Raw genomic sequence first — 24,411 nt, 5'->3', positions numbered from 1 at the left:
AATCTAAGAATTAGAGCTAGCCCCTTCAGAGCTCCTGTCAGGAAGCAGTTCTTCACACAAAGGATAGCAGAAATCTGGAACTCTCTCCCAAAAGGCTACGATTGCTGCACTAAAACTAAGGCCTGCACGGCGGCAGAGTGGTTAGCAGTGCTGCCTCACAGTGCCAGGGACCCGGGTTCAATTCCGGCCTTTGGTGACTGTGTGGAGTTTGTACATTCTTCCCGTGCCTCTGGCACCTCCGGGTGCTCCAGTTTCCTCCCACAGTCCAAATATATGCCGGTTAGGTGGATTGACCATGCTAAATTGCCCTATAGGTTAGGTGGGGTTTTAGTTAGTGCATGGGTTACGAGGATAGGGCAGGAGAGTGGGCCTAGGTAGAGTGCTCTTTCAGAGGTTGGGGTGCAGACTCAATGGGCCGAATGGCTTCCTCCTGCACTGTCGGGATTCTGCATGGGTTACGAGGATAGGACAGGGGAGTGGGCCTAGGTAGAGTGCTCTTTCAGAGGTTGGGGTGCAGACTCAATGGGCCGAGTGGCCTCCTCCTGCACTGTAGGGATTCCATGAGCCTCAAGGATTTTGTTTGGTAAGGACAAAAGAACAAAGATAAATGCAGCTGAGAAATATCAACCAGACTGACTGAGCGGTGGAGTAGACTGGATGGGAAGGGCTGAATGTCCCTTCTCATCTCCTTCTTAACCGGAAGAGCCCTTATTTTCAAACTGTGCCTTCTGGCTTTAATCTCTCCCACGTGGGGAAACATCCTCTCAGCGTTCACCCTGTCAAGTTCTCTCAGGATCTTGTACATTTCAATAAGATCACCTCTCATTCTTCCAAACTCAAATGTGTACAGGCCCGGCCTGTCCACCATTTCCTCGGAATATAACCCCACGTCGTAAATATAAGCCGAGTGAACTTACTGTTTCTATGACATTTATATCCTTTCTTAAAAATTAACCAAAACTGCACAGCATTCCAGATGTGGTCTCACCAACGTCCTGCAGCAAAACATCTCTACTTTACATTCCATTTCCCTTGCAATAAATGCCAATATTCTATTTGCCATCCTAATACTTGCTGTACCTGCTCACTAACTTTTTGTGATTCATTTACCAGGACACCCAGATGCCTCTGCATTTCACTTTTCTCCACTCTTGCTCCATTTAAATAATTTGCTGTTTTTCTATTATTCCTGCCAAAATGGACTGGTTCACATTGTTACACATTATACACGATCTGCCAGATTTTTGCTCACTCACTTAACCTGTCTGTGTCCCTTTGCAGTCTCTTCATGTCCTCTCCACAGCCCAATTTCCTACCGATATTTGTGTCATCAGCAAATTTTGCCACCATATAATTGGCTCCTTCAAGTCATGCATGTAGATTGTAAATAATTGAGACCCCAGCACTGAAACTGTGGCACTGCACTAGTTTAAGCTTTCTGACCCGAAAAAAAGTAATTTCTCTCTCACTTCTGTTTCCTGTTAACGAACCAATCCTCCATCCATGCTAATGTACTACCTGCTACATCATGAACTTTTATTTTGTGTAGTAACCAATGTGGAACCTTGTCAAATGCCTTCTGGAAATCTAAGCACAGCACATCCACTCGTTCCATATTAACCACATTGTTTGTTGCTTCCTAAAAGAACTCCAATAAATTTGTAAAACACGATTTTCCTTTCACAAAACCATGGGTGCAATGGCCAATGGGAGCGCGACATGGCCAGTAGATGCCGGGTGAAGTCTCCTGTGGGCTTCCCAACAGCCACGACACCTCATGGGATCTACCCAAGTCTCGCAAAGCTTTGGCATCAGGAACCCACCCACAAACCGTGGGCAGCGCGGTAGCATAGTGGTTAGCACAAATGCTTCACAGCTCCAGGGTCCCAGGTTTGAATACCGGCTTGGTCACTGTCTGTGTGGAGTCTGCACGTTCTCCCCGTGTGTGCGTGGGTTTCCTCCGGGTGCTCCGGTTTCCTCCCACAGTCCAAAGATGTGCAGGTTAAGTGAATTGGCCAGGCTAAATTGCCCACAGGGTCCAAATTGCCCTTAGCGTTAGGTGGGGTTACTGGGTTATAGGGATACGGTGGACGTATGGGCTTGGGTAGGGTGCTCTTTCCAAGAGCCGGTGCAGACTCGATGGGCCGAATGGCCTCCTTCTGCACTGTAAATTCTATGACATCTATGAAACCTACTTAAGGCCTAGTTACCCAGTATCTACAATCCTCCCCAGTTGGGCCACAGCTGGCCACCGTTCAGTACTGGTCCACACAAGCATGGACCGGGCAGAAGGGCATCCAGGGACTCTCCCAGGTTATTGGAGGCCCCTGGGTGGCCAGGGATAGTGCAGGGTGGCCCCCTGACCCTACTTTTGGAACGTGGGCACCTTGGCACTGCCACCCTGGTACTGCCAAGGTGCCTGTGTAGCACTGCCAAGGGTCAGGGTCCAATGGGGACCATGCACATGAAAGAAGGGGGGTATGAAGAGTGGGGTGGTGCTAGGCAGGCAAGAATAGTCTCTGGGAGGTTGGGAGGGATGATGAGTGGGGGTCCTGGAAGGTGGGGGAGCTATTAGGAGGTGTGGGGGGGGGAGGCCAGAAGAGGGGCGGCCCCCAGGGACCCCATAATGGGTTGCCCTCACTTGCGGTGGGGGTGGGGGGGGTAATGTCCATGTGTGTGGGGGGCCACACAAGCTTACATAGAGATCAGGGCGCCCTTTCAAAGTATTGGCTAAACCGGTGAGAAACTCCCCAGGGCCCAGATAGTCACTAATTGCTGTTAGATAGTGATGGGGAATTCGCCAGCAGAGTCGGCAGGAAACTCCCAACAAAATCTGCCACAAATAACACTTAGAAACCTTTCTGTTAAATCACGGAATTGCTCTGCCTGTTTGCATTGGGATTTTCTAACCGCCCAACTAACCTCTTTAAGAACAGATTCAAGCAATTTCCCTAGAGCAGATGTTAAGTTAAATGGCCTGTTGGAGTTGTCTGCTTTTTTTCTCCTTCCTTTCTCAGAATATTCTCTGAATAAAAGAGTCCCGTTCACTGTTTTCCAATCATACAATTTCATAGAATTTACAGTGCAGAAGGAGGCCATTCGGCCCATCGAGTCTGCACGGTTCTTGGAAAGAGCACCCCACTTAATCCCACACCTCCACCCTACCCCCGTAACCCCATCTAAATGAAGGGCAATTTAGCGTGGCCAACCCACCTAACCTGCACATCTTTGGACTGTGGGAGGAAACCGGAGCACCCGGAGGAAACTCACGCAGACACGGGGAGAACGTGCAGACTACGTGCAGACAGTGACTCAAGCCGGGAATTGAACCTGGGACCCTGGAGCTGTGAAGCAACTGTGCTAACCACAATGCTACCATGCTGCCCACTCCGATGGGACCTCTCCAGAATCTAGGGAATTTTGGTAAATTAAAACAAATGCATTTAATATCTCATCAGCAACTTCTTTAAAATGAAAGAGACAGCAAATGAGTCAGGAAGTTATCGGCCAGTTACGGGAGTTTGGCAAGATTGGATGGTATTTTCTTTAATGCTAGGAGTCTGACGAACAAGGCAGATGAGTTGAGGGCACAAATTATAACATGATGGTGCGATGTCATTGCGGTTACTGTGACATGGTGAGAGGGATAGGATTGACAGCTCAATATTCCAGCATATAGTATCATCAGGAGAGACAGGGAGGGAGGTAAAAGAGGAGGGTATCACAATTTTGATCAGTGAATCAATTACAGCCGTAAGGAGGGACGACAGCTTAGAAGGCTCTTGAAATTAAGTCATATGTACAGAACTTAAAAACCAAACAGGAGCAATCACATTTCTGGGACTGTTCTACAGGCTCCCAAAGAGTCCAAAAGAAATAGAAGAGCAGATATGTAGGCAGGTTTCAGAGAAGTGTAAAAGTGATAGGGTAGTTATAGTGGGAGATTTCAACTTCCCCAATATTAACTGGGAAAGCCAAAATGTGAAAGGTTTAGAGGCAGCGAAATTCATTAAATGCATCCAGGAGAACCTGTTAAGCGAGCACGTGGAAGGTCCTTCAAGAGAGGGGACAGTCCTGGACTTAATTTTAGGTAACAAAGCTGGTCAAAAGGTTCAGCATTTTGCAGACAGTGATCATAACTCCATTAGATTCAAGATTGTTATGGAAAAGGACAACATAGGCCTGAAATCAAAGGTTTAAACTGGGGGAAGACTAAGTTCAATAAGACCGGGTATGATTTGCTTTAGAGTGGACTGGGAGCTTTTAGGTAAATCGGTGACAGAACAGTGGGATGCATTCAAGAAGGAAATAGGGAGAGTGCAGGGCCAACATGTTCCAATAAAGAAAAAGGGTGGGACCAACAAATCCAGTGAACCTGGATATCAAGGGATATACAGCATTGGATAAGGAGAAAACGGGAAGCTAATGGCAGATTTCGAAGCCCTACAGGCATATCGAATGTGCAAGAGGGAATTTAGAAAAGAAATTCGGAGAGCATTCTGGCAGGTAAAATGAAGGAAAATCCTGTTGTTTTACAAGTACATTAAGGGTAAAAGGATAACCTGGTAAAGAGTAGACCCATTAAGGACCACAGTGGTAATTTGTGTGTGGAGCCGGAGGATATAGGTAGGGTTCTAATACATTGTGTCAGTGTTCACTCGTGAGAGGGACAGTGGGTATAGAAATCAGGGAGAGGGACGTTTATAAAATTAAAGAAATTAACATTGACAGAGGGTGCAATCAGCCACAGCGTCCCGTGAGTGCTCCAAATCAGGCTCTGGGCTGGGCACAGGCAATCGCGAGTCACCCAACTCACTCTGCCCGGCACGATCTGGATCACACCAGATTCCCCCGCCACCTCTTTTAGTACCCTGGGATGCATTCCATCAGGGCCAGGAGACTTGTCTACCTTTAGCCTCATTAGCTTGCCCAACACTACTTCCTCAGTGAGTAAGAGCCGGTTTAGCTCAGTGGGCTAGACAGCTGGTTTGTGATGCAGAACAAGGCCAGCAGCGCAGGTTCAATTCCAGCTGAGAATTCTGTATTCTCCCCATGTACTCGAACAGGTGCCGGAATGTGGCCACCAGGGGCTTTTCACAGTAACTTAATTGCAGTGTTAATGTAAGCCTACTTGTGACAATAAAAATATTATTATTATTATGGATGTGATCAAGATAATTATATTTAAATGAGCGATTTCATCCAGTGCCGGAGAGTCAACGGTCGTCCTTGCAAGACCTTGACAGGGTACCATTTAGCAATGGTTTCCACAAACGTGGACCACGTTGATGGCACCTGAGGGGGTCCTGTGGGCCATTAGAGACCCCTAGGTAGTCAGGGACAGGGCAGGGTAGTACCCTGGCTCTCCCCTTGGCATCAGGGCACATTGGCACTGCCAGCCTGGCACCACGGCAATGTCAGCCTGGCACTCCAGGGTACCCAGATGGCACTGATAGGATGACAGAGGCATAGCCAGGCTGACAGTGCCAAGGTGCTCAGGTGCCAAGTTGGCACTGCCAAGGATCGGGCCAGAGGGGCCTTTCATTAGAGGGTGGGGTGAGGGGGGTTCTGGGGGCCAACAGAAGGTCGGGTAGGAAGGGGGAGGAATCCAGAAAACAGAGGGGGGTATAGGGGGCTGAAGGGGGGGGGGGGGGGGGGGGGGGGATTGCAGAGATCGGGGGTGCTGGTCAAAATGGCGCCCCGATCTGTGAGGAGCCATTCCTCATGGCGAGCTGACTGAAGTGTGGCCTCGGAGGAGACAAAAAGCACTCCAAATGCGCCTGAAACCGGACCGGACTTAGTTTTAAATCCGCTGAATCGCACCCAGAGAGGATGTTCTGACTGGTCTGGCAGGCTTAAAAGTTGACAAAAGTTGACATGTCTCCAGGGCTGATGAAATGCATCCCAGGCTATTGACTGAGGAAAGGGAGGAAATAGCAAGGGTGTTGGCAATAATTTTCAATTCCTCTCTGGCCATAGGAGAAGTGCCAGAGGATTGGAGAATAACCGATGTGCACCATTATTCAAGAAGACAGGAAGGGGTAAACCAGGAAACTATAGGCCAGTCAGTCTAACCTCAGTGATGAGGAAACTATTGGTAGCAATTGTAACAGGAGGAATTAATCTTCATTTGGAGAGGTAGGGATTAATCATGAACAGTCAGCATGGTTTGGTTAAGGGGAGGTCATGTCTTGCCAACTTGATTGAATTTTTCGAATAGGTGACCAGGTGTGTAGATGAGGGGAGATGCATTTGATGTGGTCGAATTGAACTTCAGCAAGGCTTTTGATAAAGTCCTACTTGGGAGACGGAGAGCGAAGGTAAGAGCCCAGGAGAAGCAAGGAAATTTGACAAATTGATCCAGAATTGGCTTAGTGACAGAAAGCAGAGGATAATGGTCATAGATATATACAGTGCAGAAAAGGTCCTTCGGCCCATCGAATCTGCACTGCCGAATGAAAGGCACCTGATCTGCTAATCCTAATCCCATTTGCCAGCACTTGGCCAGGTCCTCGAGTGTTAAGACATGCCAAGTAGAACATAGAACATTACAGCGCAGAACAGGCCCTTCGGCCCTCGATGTTGCGCCGACCTGTGAAACCATCTGAAGCCTATCTGACCTACACTATTCCATTTTCATCCATATGTCTATCCAGTGACCACTTAAATGCCCTTAAAGTTGGCGAGTCTACTACTGTTGCAGGCAGGACGTTCCACACCCCTACTACTCTCTGAGTAAAGAAACTGCCTCTGACATCTGTCCTATATCTACCACCCCTCAATTTAAAGCTATGTCCCCTCGTGTTGGTCATCACCATCCGAGGAAAGAGACACTCACTGTCCACCCTATCTAACCCTCTGACTATCTTATATGTCTCTATTAAGTCTCCTCTCAGCCTTCTCCTCTCTAACGAAAACAACCTCAAGTCCCCACACATCTCCCTTAAACATTCCCTCTCTCACCTTGAATCTGTGCTCCCTTGTAATTGACACTTACACCCTTGGAAAAAGCCTCTGACTATCCACCCTGTCTCTCCCTCACATAATTCAGTCTTCACTAGAGAGAGGGACCTTGTTGCTCATGTGAACAGTGTGAACCAGGTTAATAGACTCAAACAGGTTGATATTAAGAAGGAGGATGTGCTGGAAATTTTGAAAAGCATCAGGATAGATAAGTCCCGGGCAGCACTGTGGCGCAGTGGTTAGCATTGCTGCCTCACGCCACTGAGGTCCCAGGTTCGATCAGGGCTCTGGGTCACTATCCGTGTGGAGTTTGCACATTCTCCCCGTGTTTGCGTGGGTTTCGCCCCCACAGCCCAAAAGATGTGCAGGTTAGATGGATTGGCCACGTTAAATTGGCCCTTAATTGGAAAAAATGAATTGGTTAAAAAAAAAGGATAGATAAGTCCCCTGGGCCTGACAGGATATACCCAAGGCTACTACAGGAAGGGAGGGAGGAGATTGCTGCGCCGTTGAGATGAATTTTGCTCACTCTCTACTGGAGTAGTACTGGATGATTGGAGGGAGGCGAATGTTGTTCCCCTGTTCAAGAAAGGGAATGGGGAAATCCCTGGGAATTACAGACCCATCAGTCTTACGTCTGCGGTGAGCAAAATATTGGAAAGGATTCTGAGAGATAGGATTTATGATTATTTCAAAAAACATAGTTTGATTAAAGATATGATGTGGAGATGCCGATGTGGAACACCTGAGGAAGGAGCTGCGCTCCGAAAGCTCGTGTTTGAATCAAACCTGTTGGACTTTAACCTGGTGTTGTAAGACTTCTTACTGATTAAAGATAGTCAGCATGGCTTTGTGAGGGGCAGATCATGCCTCACAAGCCTCATTGTACTCTCTGAGGATGTGCTGAGACACATTGTTGAAGGGCGGGCAATGGATGTGGTGTATATGGATTTCAGTAAGGCATTTAATAAGGTTCCTCATGGTAGGCTCATTCAGAAAGTTTGGGGCCATGGTATACAGGGAAATTTGACTGTCTGGATACAGAATTGGCTGACCGAAAGAAGACAGCGAGTGGTAGCGGATGGAAAGTTCCACCTGGAGGTCGGTGACCAGTGGTGTCCTGCAAGGATCTGTTCTGGGACTTCTGCTCTTTGTGGTTTTTATAAATGACTTGGATGAGGAAGTGGAAGGGTGGTTAGTAAGTTTGCCGATGACACGAAGGTTGGGGGAATTGTAGATAGTGTTGAGGGTAGTTGCAGGCTACAACAGGACACTGACAGGATACAGAGCTGGGCTGAGAAGTGGCAGATGGATTGATAAATGTGAAGTGATTCATTTTGGAAGGTTGAATTTGAATGCTGAATACAGGGTTAAAGGCAAGATTCTTGGAAGTGAGGAGGAACAGAGGGATCTGGTGGTCCACGTACAGAGATCCCTCAAGGTTGCCACTGAGGTTGATAGGGTTGTTAAGAAGGCATATGGTGTATTGGCTTTCATTAACAGGGGGATTGAGTTTAAGAGCCACAAGGTTTTGCTGCAGCTTTATAAAACCCTAGTGAGACGACACTTGGAATATTGTGTCCAGTTCTGGTCGCCTCATTATAGGAAGGATGTGGATGCTTTGGAGAGGGTACAAAGGAGATTTACCAGGATGCTGCCTGGACTGGAGGGCATGTCTTATGAAGAAAGATTGAGGGAGTTAGAGCTTTTCTCACCAGAGCGAAGAAGGCAGAGGGGTGACTTGATAGAGGTGTACAAGGTGATGAGAGGCATGGATAGAGTGGATAACCAGAGACTTTTCCCCAGGGTGGAAATGGCTGCCACGAGGGGGACATCATTTCAAGGTGATTGGAGGAAGGTATAGGGGAGATGTCAGAGGTAGGTTCTTTACACAGAGAGAGGTGGGTGCGTGGAATCCACTGCCAGCAGAGGTGGTGGAGTCAGAGTCATTAGGGACATTTAAGCGGCAAATTGAAGGGGTGTAGGTTAGGTTGATCTTAGATTAGGATAGATGGTCGGCACAACATAGTGGGCTGAAGGGCCTGTACTGTGCTGTACTGTTCTATGTTCCACGTTCTAATTTTGCAGACCTATATCAGGTGTAATGGGCCAGGGCTTAGAAAATCCAAAGTGTATTATGAAATTCACCTGACCTTTATGTTGAATTTGGCTAGGATGAGCACAAAAGCCTTCACTGCAGGTGTGATTCATCAGACTTCCTGGACACTTTTATTCTATGAATGTAGTTAACACACACACACACACACACATATATATATACACATATATATATATATAAAAACACAGCAAGAATTTTTATCAATTACAAACATAAAGACATCACACAGCTACAGTAATCCCTCTCACCTGACAGCCACAGCCCAATGTGCTACAAGTCAATGATAAGCGACTAAACCTTTCTTAAAGGAACACTCCCATGACACAGGTCTCCTCCTGTCCTTCCAGTGAAAACAATCCTAGTTTATTCAACCTCTCCTCATAGCCAACACCCTGGAGACAAGGCAATATCCTGGTGAACCTTCGTTGCCCTCTCTCCAATGCTGCCACGTCTTTCTGATAATGTCCAGAATGGCACGCAATAGTCCAAATGCGGTCTAACCAAGATTTTATATAGCTGCAACATGATTTCCCAACTTCTATACTCAATACTCCGGCTGATGAAGGTAAGCATGCCATCTGCCTTCTTAATCACCTTGGCCACTTGTGTTGCCACTTTTAGGGAACTGTGGACCTGCACGTTCAGATCCCTCTGTATGCTAAAGTTCCTAAGAGTTCTGCCATTTACAGTATAATTCATACCTAGATTTAATCCTCCAAAATGCATCACCTCACATTTGTCCGGATTAAACACCATCAGCCATTTCTGTGTCCAAGTCTCCAATCTATCTATGTCCTGTTGTATCCTCTGACAATTCTCGGCACTATCAGCAACTCTGCCAATCTTCATGTCAGTCACAAACTTACTAATGAGACCACCCACATTTTCCTCCAGATAATTTATATGTGCTACAAGCAACAGAGGTCCCAGCACTGATCACTGTGGAACACCACGAGCTACAAATTTCAATTCTGAAAAACACCTTTCCACCGCTACTCTGTCTTCTATAACCAAGCCAGTTCTGTATCCATCCAGCCAGCCCACCCTGAATCTCATGTGATTTTAGTTTTTGTACCAGTCTGTCAAACATATTACTAAAGTCCATATAAGCGACATCCACAAGAATTCCCTCATCAATTTTCTTTGTCACCTCTTCAAAAAACTTAATCAAGTTGCCTTGCAGGAGAAGGGGCCTTCAGATTTTCGGCAGGAGCAGTGGCCAGGGATCTGTCAGGAAGGTAAGTTTCCCTTTTAAAAATTAATCTTGCAGGAGAAGCGGCCTTCAGATTTTGTTTTTTTAGTTTCAGAGCAGGAAGCCGGAAGTCGGCCGTGGGGTTTTCTGGGAAGGGTTGTTAGTACCTGTATATAAGTCGGGCGGTTGCTAAATTCAGAGACACTACACTTGTAGTATCCCCCACCCTTCCACCTCCTTTAACCTAAGGGGTACAGTGAATAATAGGTAAGCTCTTCCTTTCTTTTTCTTTTTTTTATCTCGAGGCGAAGGCAGTATAATGTTCCTCCTGCAGAATGTTTGAGGTGAGGGACGCCGTCAGTGTACCTGCTGATTTCACCTGTGGGAAGTGCACCCATCTCCAGCTCCTCAGAAACCGTGTTAGGGAACTGGAGCTGGAGTTGGATGAACTTCGGATCATTCGGGAGGCAGAGGTGGTCATAGACAGGGGGCGGAATTCTCCCCCCCCCCCCCCCCCCCCACGCCGGGCGGGTGGATCGCTGGCACGCTGCACGAGTCCCGCCACGCCCCCCCGGCATGCAATTCTCCCCCCAAAACTGGCGCAGCGAGTATCACGGCTAGCCGCTGGGAGAATCGCCGCTCGCCATTTGTAACGGGCGAGCAGCAATTCCCCGGCCCGGATGGGCCGAGCGGCCTGCCCAACACGACGGGTTCCCACCGGCGCCATCCACACCTGGTCGCTGCCGGCAGGAACAGAGCAGGAATGCTGGGGGGACGGCCTGAGGGGGAGGGGGAGGGGGGTTCCTGCACCGGGGGGATGCCTCAAAAGGGGTCTGGCCCGCAATTAGTGCCCACCGATCAGCGGGCCGGCCTCTCTGAAGGTGGACCTCCTTTCCTCCGCCGCCCCGCAAGATCCATCCGACATCTTCTTGCAAGGCGGCCTTGGGGAGGACGGCAACCGCGCATGCGCGTGTGACGTCATTTACACGGCACCAGGCGCGTCATTTACGCGGTGCCGCTTTTACGCGGCGCCAAGGCCCGGCACACGTAAATGACGTGACGCCGCTCCTAACCCCCCGGGGGGCGGGAGAATAGTGGGCTGGGAGCGGCCTCTGACGCCGATTTTCACTCCGGCGTCGGCACTTAATCTCCCCATGGCAGAAATGCGCCCAGCAGCTTCAGGGATGTATTTACTCCTGGGAATGAAGTTAGATGGGTGACGATGAGAGGGGCTGGGAGGAAGCAGTCAGTACAGGGATCCCCTGTGGTCGTTCCCCTTAGTCACAAGTATACCGCTTTGGATACTGGTGGTGGGGGACGACTTACCAGGAGTAAGCCATTGGGTACAGGTCTCTGACAGAGAGTCTGTCCCTGTTGCTCAGAAGGGAAGGGGGGAGAGGAGTAGAGCATTAGTCATTTGAGACTCCATAGTTAGGGGGATAGATAGGAGATGCTGTGGGAACGAGAGACACTCGCATTTGTTGTGCTGACTCCCAGGTGCCAGGGTTGCGATGTCTCGGATTGTGTTTTCGGGATCCTTAAGGGGAGGGGGAGCAGCCCCAAGGCGTGGTCCACATAGGCACCAACGACAAAGGTAGGAAAAGGGATAGGGATGTAAGGCAGGAATTCAGGGAGCTAGGGTGGAAACTTAGATCTAGAACAAATAGAGTTATTATCTCTGGCTTGTTACCCGTGCCACGTGCTAGCGAGACGAGGAATAGGGAGAGAGAGCAGTTGAACACGTGGCTACAGGGATGGTGCAGGAGGGAGGGTTTCAGATAGCTGTATAATTGGGGCTCATTCTGGGGTAGGTGGGACCTCTACAAATGGGATGGTCGACACCTGGACTAGAGGGGTACCGATATCCTGGGGGGGGAAATTTGCTAATGCTCTTTGGGAGGGTTTAAACTAGTTCAGCAGTGGTTTGGGAACCTGAATTGTAGCTCCAGTATACAGGAGGTTGAGAGTAGTGAGGTCATGAGTAAGGTTTCAAAGTTGCAGGAGTGTACCGGCAGGCAGGAAGGTGGTTTAAAGTGTGTCTACTTCAACGCCAGGAGCATCCGGGATAAGGTGGGTGAACTTGCGGCATGGGTTGGTACCTGGGACTTCGATGTTGTGGCCATTTCGGAGACATGGATAGAGCAAGGACAGGAATGGTTGTTGCAGGTTCCGGTATTTAGATATTTCAGTAAGCTCAGGGAAGGTGGTAAAAGAGGGGGAGGGGTGGCATTGTTAGTCAAGGACAGTATTACGGTGGCAGAAAGGGCGTTTGATGAGGACTCGTCTACTGAGGTAATATCGGCTGAGATTAGAAACAGGAAAGGAGAGGTCACCCTGTTGGGAGTTTTCTATAGGCCTCCAAAAAGTTCCAGAGATGTAGAGGAAAGGATTGCAAAAATGATTCTGGATAGGAGCGAAAGTAACAGGGTAGTTGTTATGGGGGACTTTAACTTTCCAAATATTGACTGGAAACGCTATAGTTCGAGTACTTTAGATGGGTCCATTTTTGTCCAATGTGTGCAGAGGGTTTCCTGACACAGTATGTAGATAGGCCAACAAGAGGCAAGGCCACATTGGATTTGGTACTGGGTAATGAATAGGACAGGTGTTAGATTTGGAGGTAGGTGAGCACTTTGGTGATAGTGACCACAATTCGGTTACGTTTACTTTAGCGATGGAAAGGGATAGGTATATACCGCAGAGCAAGAGTTATAGCTGGGAGAAAGGCAATTATGATGCGATGAGGCAAGATGTAGGATGCATAGGATGGGGAGGGAAACTGCAGGCGATGGGCACAATTGAAATGTGGAGCTTGTTCAAGGAACAGCTACTGTGTGTCCTTGATAAGTATGTACCTGTCAGGCAGGGAGGAAGTGGTCGAGCAAGGGAACCGTGGTCTACTAAAGTAGTTGAATCACTTGTCAAGAGGAAGAAGGAGGCTTATGTAAAGATGAGACGTGAAGGTTCAGTTAGGGTGCTCAAGAGTTACAAGTTAGCTAGGAAGGACCTAAAGAGAGAGCTAAGAAGAGCCAGAAGGGAACATGAGAAGTCTTTGGCAGGTAGGATCAAGGATAACCCTAAAGCTTTCTATAGGTATGGCAGGAATAAAAGAATGACTAGGGTAAGAGTAGGGCCAGTCAAGGACTGTAGTGGGAAGTTGTGCGTGGAGTCCGAGGAGATAGGAGAGATGCTATATGAATATTTTTCATCAGTATTCACGCAGGAAAAAGACAATGTTGTCGAGGAGAATACTGAGATACAGACTACTAGACTAGAAGGGCTTGAGGTTCATAAGGAGGAGCTGTTAGCAATTCGGGAAAGTGTGAAAGTAGATAGGTCCCCTGGGCCGGATGGGATTTATCTTAGGATTCTCTGGGAAGCTAGGGAGGAGATTGCTGAGCCTTTGGCTTTGATCTTTATGTCGTCATTGTCTTCAGGAATAGTGCCAGAAGACTGGAGGATAGCAAATGTTGTCCCCTTGTTCAGGAAGGGGAGTAGAGACAACCCCGGTAACTATAGACCAGTGAGCCTTACTTCTGTTGCGGACAAAGTCTTGGAAAGGTTTATAAGAGATAGAATTTATAATCATCTGGAAAGGAATAATTTGATTAGAGATAGTCAACATGGTTTTGTGAAGAGTAGGTTGTGCCTCACAACCCTTATTGAGTTCTTTGAGAAGGTGACCTTTGAGGTTATTGCAAGTTACAGAGGGACATAGATAAGCTGCAGAGCTGGGCTGAGAGGTGGCAAATGGAGTTTAATGCAGAAAAGTGTGAGGTGATTCATTTTGGAAGGAATAACAGGAAGACAGAGTACTGGGCTAATTGTAAGATTCTTGGTAGTGTGGATGAGCAGAGAGATTTCGGTGTCCATGTACATAGATCCCTGAAAGTTGCCATCCAGGTTGATAGGGTTGTTAAGAAGGCGTACGGTGTGTTAGCTTTTATTGAGAGAGGGATTGAGTTTCGGAGCCATGAGGTCATATTGCAGCTGCACAAAACTCTGGTGCGGCCCCATTTGGAGTATTGCGTGCAGTTCTGGTCGCCGCATTATAGGAAGGCTGTGGAAGCATTGGAAAAGGTGCAGAGGAGATTTACCAGGATGTTGCCTGGTATGGAGGGAAGATCTTATGAGGGAAGGCTGAGGGACTTGAGGCTGTTTTTGTTAGAGAAGAAGGTTAAGAGGTGACTTAATTGAGGCATACAAGATGATCAGAGGATTAGACAGGGTGGACTAGTGAGAGCCTTTTTCCTCGGATGGTGATGTCTGGCACAAGGGGACATAGCTTTAAATTGAGGGGAGATAGATATAGGACAGATGTCAGAGGTAGGTCCTTTACTCAGAGAGTAGGAAGGGCGTGGAATGCCCTGCCTGCAACAGTAGTGGACTCGCCAACATTAAGGGCATTTAAATGGTCATTGGATAAACATATGGATGATCAGGGAATAGTGTATATGGGCTTTCGAGTGGTTTCACAGGTTGGCGCAACAGCGAGGGCCGAAGGGCCTGTACTGCGCTGTAATGTTCTATGTTCTAAATTGCCCTTAGTGCCCAAAAGTTTAGGTGGGGCTACTGGGATAGAGTTGTGGCGTGGGTTTAAGTAGGGTGCTCTTTCCAAGGGCCTGTGCAGACTTGATGGGCCGAATGGCCTCCTTCTGCACTGTAAATTCTATGATTCTATAAATTGCCGGACTGCGAAGCCCAAGGGAGTGGAGTTTCCACCTGGCTGCACACCCAATTAACCTCAGCCCCAGGAAGTAAGCCCATGCTGGCGAATGTTTGTGGCACCAATTTGAGGCGGATATAACCTCAATGTTTAACATCCTCACACCTACCCGTGAAATGAGGATTTCACTAAGTACTTTGCTAAGTACTGAAGAACCTGTGGTGCCCGTGGCATCAGGGTCTCAGTCCTCATTTGCACGATCGACACAGTCCGTGTGTAATCGAAGCAGCTGCGTCCATTATTACAGGGCTTCTCAAACTGCGGGCTCAAGATGGCCGAGATGCTTTGGCTGCTCTCTGAGGCCCGATTCCTGCTGTAAATCAGGCCTGTGAGAGGTTGGTGTTTGTTTTCTTTGGAGTACTTCAACGTTTTCATTTGCTCCCCCAATGCTCAACTCCTGCTGCCCCTTCCCTAACACCAACACCCCGCCCCCACCCCACTCCACCCCACCCACTCAACAACTCCCATGCCCCCAAATTTTCACTCGAATCAAAGCTTACCTTTTCTGTAGGGTTCCAGTGGAGCTTCTTTGCCATGTCAATGGTCGGGATCATTGAGTAGAGAATGACAGAGGAGATAAACACTGGAAAGGTGGGAGTCATGGAAATGACGTGGAACATCAGACAACTTTCAAAAGCAGTAATTTTATACATCTTAAATTAGAACCACCAAACTCAGCAAAGATCAATGACCATACTTAAACTGAATGAGCCGTTCAGAGGATGGGTAGGGAATTGTATATGGATGTCCAATTGATGTGATTCTATAAAATATTAATTGGTTGATCTTATAAAATAAGAGCAGGTACAGGCCATTGAGCCCCTCAACTACAGCTCTACTTTCCCACCTCATCTCCTACTCCCTTAATTCCCTTAGAGTGTATCTATCTCAGTTTTGAACATACTCAACGACCAAGTGCCTTCAGCCACCTGGGTGAGGGGTTCTAAAAGATTCACAACCCTCAAGAAATGTATCCTCATTTCACTACTAAATGGCCAACCCCTTATCCTGAGACTGTGACCACTAATTCTAGATTTCCAGTCGGGGAAACAGCCTCTCAGATCTACCCACCCAAACCCTCTAAATATCTGGGGCGGAATTCTCCGAACCCCCACTGGGTCGGAGAATCGCCGGGGTGCGGCATAAATCCCGCCCCGGCCGGCTGTCGAATTCTCCGGCGTTGGGGATTTGGCGGGGGCGGGAATCGTGCCGCGTCGGTTGGTGGCCGCTGGCAGTGGGCCCCCCGGCGATTCTCCGGTCTGCGATGGGCTGAGTGGCCGCCCGTTTTCGGCCGGTCCCATTGGCTTAAATTAGAGTAGGTACTTATCAGTGGGACCTGGCTGCGCAGGCGGCCTCCGGGGTCCTAGGGGGCGGCGCGGGGGGGATCTGGCCCCGGGAGGTGCCCCCATGGTGGACTGGCCCACGATCGGGGCCCACCGATTCGCGGGCTGGCCTGTGCCGTGGGGGGCACTCTATTCCTCCGCGTCGGCAGGCGTAAAAGTCCGCGAAGGCCGATACGGAGATGAACCCCCCCCCACGCATTTACCAACTCACGCCAGCCGGCGGAGGCCCTTCTGTGCCGGCCGGTGGGCGCAAACCATTCCGCACCTTTGTGGCGGCCCGACGCCGGAGTGGTTCACGCCATTCCTCGGCGCCGGGACTGTCCGGCCTGCCGGGTAGGGGAGAATCCCGCCCCTGATGTTTAATGAGGCCACCTCCTATTCTTCTAAACACCAGTCAGTATCGGCACATTTTACTCAATCTCTCCACAAAGCACATCCCTCTCACTCCAGGAATCATTCCCCAGAATTAGGTCCAGCACTGCCACGTCCCATGCTGGACCCTCTACATATTGAGCTAAAACGTTCTCCTGTATATATATTTTAAAAATAAATTTAGAGTCCCAATTATTCTTTTATAATTAAGGGGCAATTTAGCGTGGCCAATCCACCTACCCTGCACATCTATGGGTTGGGGTTGGGGGGGGGGGGGGGGAGAGGGAACCAACGCATACATGGGGAGAATGTGCAAACTCCACATGACAGGATTCAAACCCGGGTCCTCAGTGCCATAGGCTACAGTGCTAACCACTGTGCCACCGTGCCACCCTTTCCTGTATATATTTTAAGAACTCTACTCCATCTAAGCCATTAACACAGTGACTATCCCGATTAATGATTGCTCAATTGCTCCTCAATTTCCTGCTGACTACCTGGGGGTCTATAATAACCGAGCAATATCACTTTTCTGTTCCTGGCTCTACCCACAAAAAGCTTCATTTGATGCCCCCTCCAAGATATCATCTCTCCTTACCAAAATAACTGACTCCTTAACTAATAATGCAAGGGGCAGCACGGTGGCCTAGTGGTTAGCACAACCGCCTCACGCCGCTGAGGTCCCAGGTTCGACCCCGGCTCTGGGTTACTGTCTGTGTGGAGTTTGCACATTCTCCCCGTGTCTGCGTGGGTTTCGCCCCCACAACCCAAAAATGTGCAGAGTAGGTGGATTGGCCACGCTAAATTGCCCCTTAATTGGAAAAAAATAATTGGGTCATCTAAATTTATTTTTTAAAAAATTTAAAAAATAAATAAATAATGCAATGCCTCCTCCTCTTTTACCCTCTCCTCTGTCTCCCCTGAAGATTCCATATCCCAGGATGTTGAGCTGCCCCTCCCTCGATCACATCTTCGTGATGGCTACTACATCATAATGACACGTGTCAATCCTTTCCCTTACCTCATCCGTTTTACCTGTAATTCTTCTGACATTAAAGCAGAAGCCATCCAACCTGGTCTTACTCCCTTGAAACTTACTACCGCTGTATTCCCTCTGACTTAATTGCTTTTCTGTGTCCCGATTCTGCTAACAGTCTGTGTCCCTTCCCCTGGCCGAATTGGTTTAAAGTCCTCCCAACAGCATTAGCAAACCCGGCAGCAAGGATGTTAGTCCTGCTCTAGTTCCCGCTTGTACAGGTCCCACCTTCCCCAGAAATGGTCCCAGTGACCCAGGAATCTAAAACCCTCCCTCCTGCATCAAGCCACGCATTCATCTGCGCTATTCTCCTATTACTCGCTAACATGTGGCACTGGCAGTATTCCAGAGATTACAATCGGAGAGGTTCTGCTTTTTAGTCTACTACCTAGCTCCCTGAATTCTTGATGCAAGACCTCATCCCTCTTTCTACTGATGTCATTGGTACCAACGTGTACCATGACTTCTGCCTCATCACCCCCCCTTTCCGGTATCCTCAATGTGAAGACAGGACTTGAATTCCACAAGGCCGGTGTGTTGGTCACTCCTATCAATACTATCATGGACAGATGCATCTGCAGCTGACAGGTTGGTGAGGATTATGTTAGAATGAGTTTCCCTCTTGTTGGTTCCCTCACCACCTGCTACAGTCCCAGTCTAGCAGCTACATCCTTTAGGACCCAGCCAGCACGTCTGTGGTGGCACTGCCAAGCCATTCTTGCTGATGAACATTGAAGTCCCCCATCCAGAATACATTCTATGCTCTTGCCACCCTTAGTGGTTCCTCCAAGTGGTGTTTAACATGGAGGAGTGCTGATTCATCAGCTGATGTTGGCCGGTATGTGGTAATCAGCAGAGGTTTCCTTGCCCAAGTTTAACTTGATGCCATGAGGCTTCATGGGATCCAGGGTTGATGTTGAGGACTCCCAGAGCAACTTCCCTCATCAGCCATGGTTGACTTGTCTTCCCGTGGCATGTTTCCTCCTCCTTGGGATGAATTTCTCTTGTGCCTCCCGAGTAACCCCCCAAAACTCCTGCCATTGCTGTAGCGCTGTCTTCCCTACTAGGCTACCCTTCCAATCAACTCTGGCCAGCTCCTCCCTTATGTCTTTGTAGTTACCTTTACTCAATTGTAAAACCGTTACAGCTTTTCCATCTCAAACTGCAGGGTGAATTCTATCATATTATGGCCACTGCTCCCTCAGGGTGCCTTCACCTTAAGTTCCCTAATCAAGTCTGCCTCATTACACATCACCAAAATCCAGAATTGCCTGTTCCCTAGTGGGCTCTACCACAAGCTGCTCCAAAAAACCCATCTCGTAGTCATTCTACAAATTGCTTTTCTTGGGATCTGCTATCAACCTGATGATGTGGGTTTCCTCCGGGTGCTCCGGTTTCCTCCCACAGTCCAAAGATGTGCGGGTTAGGTGGATTGGCCATGCTAAATTGCCCGTAGTGTCCTAATAAAGTAAGGTTAAGGGGGGTTATTGGGTTACGGGTATAGGGTGGTTACGTGGGTTTGAGTAGGGTGATCATGGCTCGGCACAACATCGAGGGCCGAAGGGCCTGTTCTGTGCTGTACTGTTCTATGTTCTATGTAGGTACACACACTGTGCTGTTAGGGAGGAAGTTACAACATTTCGACCCAGTGACAGTGAAGGAATGGCGATATATTTCCCAGTCAGGATGGTGCATGGCTGGGAGGGAACTTGTTGGTGGTGTTCCAATGGAAATCTTACAATCGGATATTTTTAATTCTGGCTACTTTATTCAATTTTCTCCCTCTTTATTATATTGTGGTCATTATTTTCCAGAATCATGATTGACATGGCAACCCAGGTGGCAGTTTATTCATGAGCTGATGCCTGGGAAATCGAGCAGGAGGTTCCACTGGCCAGCCCTGTATGTTCCTTCAGCCATCTCCAGAAAGTTTGATACAATTGTGCTCAGTGAGAGTGAAAGCAAGAGCGATAAAGAGAGAGAGAGAGACACCAGGAGACTGAGAGAGAGGCAGAAGGAGACAGAGCAGCATGGCAGCACAAGTGGCTAGCACTGTGGCTTCACAGCGCCAGGGTCCCAGGTTCGATTCCCGGCTTGGGTCACTGACTGTGCGGAGTCTGCACGTTCTCCCTGTGTCAGCTTGGATTTACTCCGGGTGCTCCGGTTTCCATCCGCAGTCCAAGAATTAGGTGGATTGGACATGTTAAAATTGCCCTTCGTGCCCAAAAAAGGTTAGATGGGGTTATTGGGTTACGGGGATACGGTGGAAGTGAGGGCTTAAGTGGGTCGGTGCAGACTCGATGGGCCGAATGGCCTCCTTCTGCACTGAATGTTCTATGTTCTATGAAAGGAGTGCGAGAGGAAAAAAGTCACAGAGAGAAACAAAGAGGGAGCCAGTGTTTCACTCTTAAGAACAGATTCCAGTGATTCACCTCAATTTAAAGGACAAGATAAACAGGCAAAAATTCCAACCTTCGACCAACAGATCCAATGTACAATCTCCCTAATCCAGACAGTCCCAATGTACAATCCCCCCAATCTAGACAGTCCCCAGGTACAATCCCCCCCGATCCAGACAGTCCCCAGGTACAATCCCCTGATCCAGACAGTCCCCAGGTACAATCTCTCTGATCCAGACAGTCCCCAGGTACAATCCCCCCCCCGAACCAGACAGTCCCCATGTACAATCCCCCCAATCCAAATAGTCCCCAGGTACAATCTTTCTGATCCAGACAGTCCCCAGGTACAATCCCCCCCCCGAACCAGACAGTCCCCAGGTACAATCCCCCCAATCCAAACAGTCCCCAGGTACAATCCCCCCAGATCCAGGCAGTCCCCAGGTACAATCTCTCTGATCCTGACATCCCCATGTACAATCCCCCCCGTTCCAGGCAGTCCCCAGGTACAATCCACTGATCCAGACAGTCCCCAGGTACAATCTCTCTGATCCAGACAGTCCCCATACAATCCACCCCATCCAGACAGTCCCCAAGTACAATCCCCCCGATCCAGACAGTCCCCAGGTACAATCCCCTGATCCAGACAGTCCCCAGGAACAATCTCTCTCATCCAGACAGTCCCCAGGAACAATCTCTCTGATCCAGACAGTCCCCAGGAACAATCTCTCTGATCCAGACAGTCCCCATGTACAATCCCCCCGATCCAGACAGTCCCCATGTACAATCCCCCCGATCCAGACAGTCCCCATGTACAATCTCCCTGATCCAGACAGTCCCCAGGTACAATCCCTTGATCCAGACAGTCCCCAGGTACAATCTCTCTGATCCAGACAGTCCCCATGTACAATCCCCCCGATCCAGACAGTCCCCATGTACAATCCCCCCGATCCAGACAGTCCCCATGTACAATCCCCCCGATCCAGACAGTCCCCATGTACAATCCCCCCGATCCAGACAGTCCCCATGTACAATCCCCCCGATTAAGACAGTCCCCAGGTACAATCCCCTGATCCAGACAGTCTCCAGGTACAATCTCTCTGATCCAGACAGTCCCCAGGTACAATCTCTCTGATCCAGACAGTCCCCATGTACAATCTCTCTGATCCAGACAGTCCCCAGGTACAATCTCTCTGATCCAGACAGTCCCCATGTACAATCCCCCCGATCCAGACAGTCCCCAGGTACAATCCCCTGATCCAGACAGTCCCCAGGTACACTCTTTCTGATCCAGACAGTCCCCATGTACAATCTCTCTGATCCAGACAGTCCCCATGTACAATCCCCCCGATCCAGACAGTCCCCAGGTACAATCCCCCCGATCCAGACAGTCCCCATGTACAATCTCCCTGATCCAGACAGTCCCCAGGAACAATCTCTGATCCAAACAGTCCCCAGGTACAATCTCTCTGATCCAGACAGTGCCCAGGTACAATCCCCCCAATCCAGACAGTCCCCAGGTACAATCTCTCTGATCCAGACAGTCCCCATACAATCCCCCCCCCCCCATCCAGACAGTCCCCAGGTACAATCCCTTGATCCAGACAGTCCCCAGGTACAATCCCCCCGATCCAGACAGTCCCCATGTACAATCCCCCCGATCCAGACAGTCCCCAGGTACAATCCCCTGATCCAGACAGTCCCCAGGTACAATCCCCCCGTTCCAGACAGTCCCCATGTACAATCCCCCCGATCCAGACAGTCCCCAGGTACAATCCCCTGATCCAGACAGTGCCCAGGTACAATCCCCTGATCCAGACAGTGCCCAGGTACAATCTCTCTGATCCAGACAGTCCCCATGTACAATCTCTCTGATCCAGACAGTCCCCAGGTACAATCTCTCTGATCCAGACAGTCCCCAGGAACAATCTCTCTGATCCAGACAGTCCTCAAGTACAATCCCCAAGCTCCAGGCATCCCCCAGGTATAAATCTCCCCCCACCCTCCATTTTTACACTCCTCTATACCTCGGGGAAATCTTCCCCGTTATTCTATTGCCCATCACCAATCCTCAGTGGACAATCCTGTTGCTCCGAGGAAAGGGCTCTTTGCGATAGGAGACTGACACATTGGCCTTTCTGAAGGATACTGCTGACGATGCTGCCCGCACACCAGATTAAAAGAGCACACCGAATCCGGAAGATCCCAATGCCATGGACGAGTGGCTGCATCTTGTACGATAGAATTGTCTGCAGCAGGAGGTAAACAACTCCTATCCCAAACGTCAGCACAGCACCACAGACATGGACTTGAATGATCGCGGTTTTCTAAAAGAAAAAAGAAGAGAATAACAAAATTACAAAGAGACAAATGAGCCAATCGGGAACCAGCAAATGCACAGAATCAAGTCAATTGAATGTGTTGCACAGTTCTCAGAAACGGTGATATTTTGTTCACCGTTTGTTGGGTGATCCTGCTCAATGTGACAGCGTACGGAGGTTCACAGCTTAGAGGTGGGCAAATGTGAATGATTTCCCATTGTCCATCACTGCCACCGTCATACATACCAAAAGGAGGACTGAAGGTTTTCAGGACCCATCCTGAAGTTTCTCAAAACTTTGATTTCTACACAAATATACAGTTTTGAAACTTGACTTGTTGCAATGCAACAAGTGGATGTAGTTTGCTTGGCATTACGGAACTTGAGTACTGCCTCAACCAATTAGAGTTGAATTGCCTTTTTTGAACTTAAACAAAAACTGTTCACTGGTGCATTTTCTATGGCAATGCTTCGACCAATCAGAGCCCACTTGTGAACCTATCAGCACTCTTTTATCATGCTGTATTAATTGTTGCTCACTTTGGAATTTTGTATTCTTGCGTCTGTGCTGATGAGTGCAAAACACAAAGCTTTGACAGCATGTCTCTTTTTTCAGCAATATAACTTAGGTCTACATATCGCACTGTTTTAAAAAAAATTAAATTTAGAATACCCAATTCATTTTTTCCAATTAAGGGGGAATTGAGTGTGGCCAATCCACCTACCCTGCACATCTTTTTGGGTTGAGGGAGCGAAATCCACGCAAACACGGGGAGAATGTGCAACCACACGGACAGTGACCCAGAGTCGGGATCGAACCTGGGACCTCGGCGCCGTGAGGCCGCAGGGCTAACCCACTGCGCCACCGTGCTGCCCAACATATTGCACTGTTAAAGTAAGGTAAAGTCACCCTAAACCCAGTTGACGGCTGCTTTCCCCTTTGAGGGGCAGAGCTGACTGGTGGTGATTTAACCTGAGGATCACCACACCTCAGGCAAGGGCAAGGTTGAGAAGGCTTATGAATCACCTTAGCTGGTACAAGAATTGAACCCATGCTGTTGGCCTTGCTCGCCATCATGAACCAGATGCGTAGCCAACTGAACTAAACCGGACCTACATCAAGTATTAAAGGATAACGCCAGTAAGAGAATGAGAATGGAGTGAACCACACAGTCATAGAATCATAGAATCCCGACAATGCAGAAGGAGACCATTCAGCCCATCAGGTCTGCACCAACCCTCTGAAGAGCACTCTACCTAAACCAACTCCCGGACTCTATCCCATAATCCCACTTAACCTGAATATTTTTTGGCACTAAAGGGCAATTTAGCCTGGCCAATCCACCTAACCCGCACGTCTTGGATTACAGTTGTTTTATTGTCACATGTACCAAGGTACAGTAAAAGGTTGTGTTCTGCATACGGTCCAGGCAGATCATTCCATACAGGATAAAAAGCACATCGGACATGCATAGATACACAATGTAATTACAAAGGTACAGGAAAGTGTGAGCATACGGGCATACGAGAATGGTTGCACATTCTCCCCGTGTTTGCGTGGGTTTCGCTCCCACAACCCAAAATACGGGGCGATCGGACCCCGGGGGGGGTGCCCCTACGGTGGCCAGGCCTGCGATCGGGGCCCACCGATCGGCGGGTGGGCCAGTGCTGTGGGGGCATTCTCTTTCTTCTGCCGCCGCCACGGCCTCCACCATGGCGCAGGCGGAAGAGAATCCCCCAGCTCGCATGTGCCGGTGGTGACGTCAGCGGCAGCTGATGCACCGGCATATGCGCGAACCGGCGAAGGCCTTTCGGCCAGCCCCGACACCGGCTGGCAGGCGTCAAAGGCTGTTGTGCCGGTTTTGCCGCCAGTCGGCGTGGTACCAACCACCCCGGCGTGGGCCTAGCCCCTCAATGTGAGGGCTTGGCCCCTAAAGGTGCGGA

At 49.1% G+C, this 24,411-nt stretch overlaps 1 protein-coding gene across 1 annotated transcript in view; it reads right to left on the bottom strand.

The window, feature by feature from the left end:
* Positions 1-24,411, bottom strand: part of LOC119978479 (DNA damage-regulated autophagy modulator protein 2-like) — a 147,661-nt gene that overhangs the window by 7,380 nt on the left and 115,870 nt on the right. Inside the window, exons 5-6 of the mRNA XM_038820141.1 lie at positions 22,297-22,474; positions 15,501-15,583 (exon numbers count right to left, since the gene is read on the bottom strand). Of these exons, the coding sequence (XP_038676069.1) occupies positions 15,501-15,583; positions 22,297-22,474 (261 nt within the window). The remainder of the gene's footprint in view (positions 1-15,500; positions 15,584-22,296; positions 22,475-24,411) is intronic.

This window comes from Scyliorhinus canicula, chromosome 15 (genome assembly GCF_902713615.1).
Source record: "Scyliorhinus canicula chromosome 15, sScyCan1.1, whole genome shotgun sequence".
Taxonomy (NCBI): domain Eukaryota; kingdom Metazoa; phylum Chordata; class Chondrichthyes; order Carcharhiniformes; family Scyliorhinidae; genus Scyliorhinus; species Scyliorhinus canicula.
This window is presented reverse-complemented; position numbering and strand designations above follow the sequence as displayed.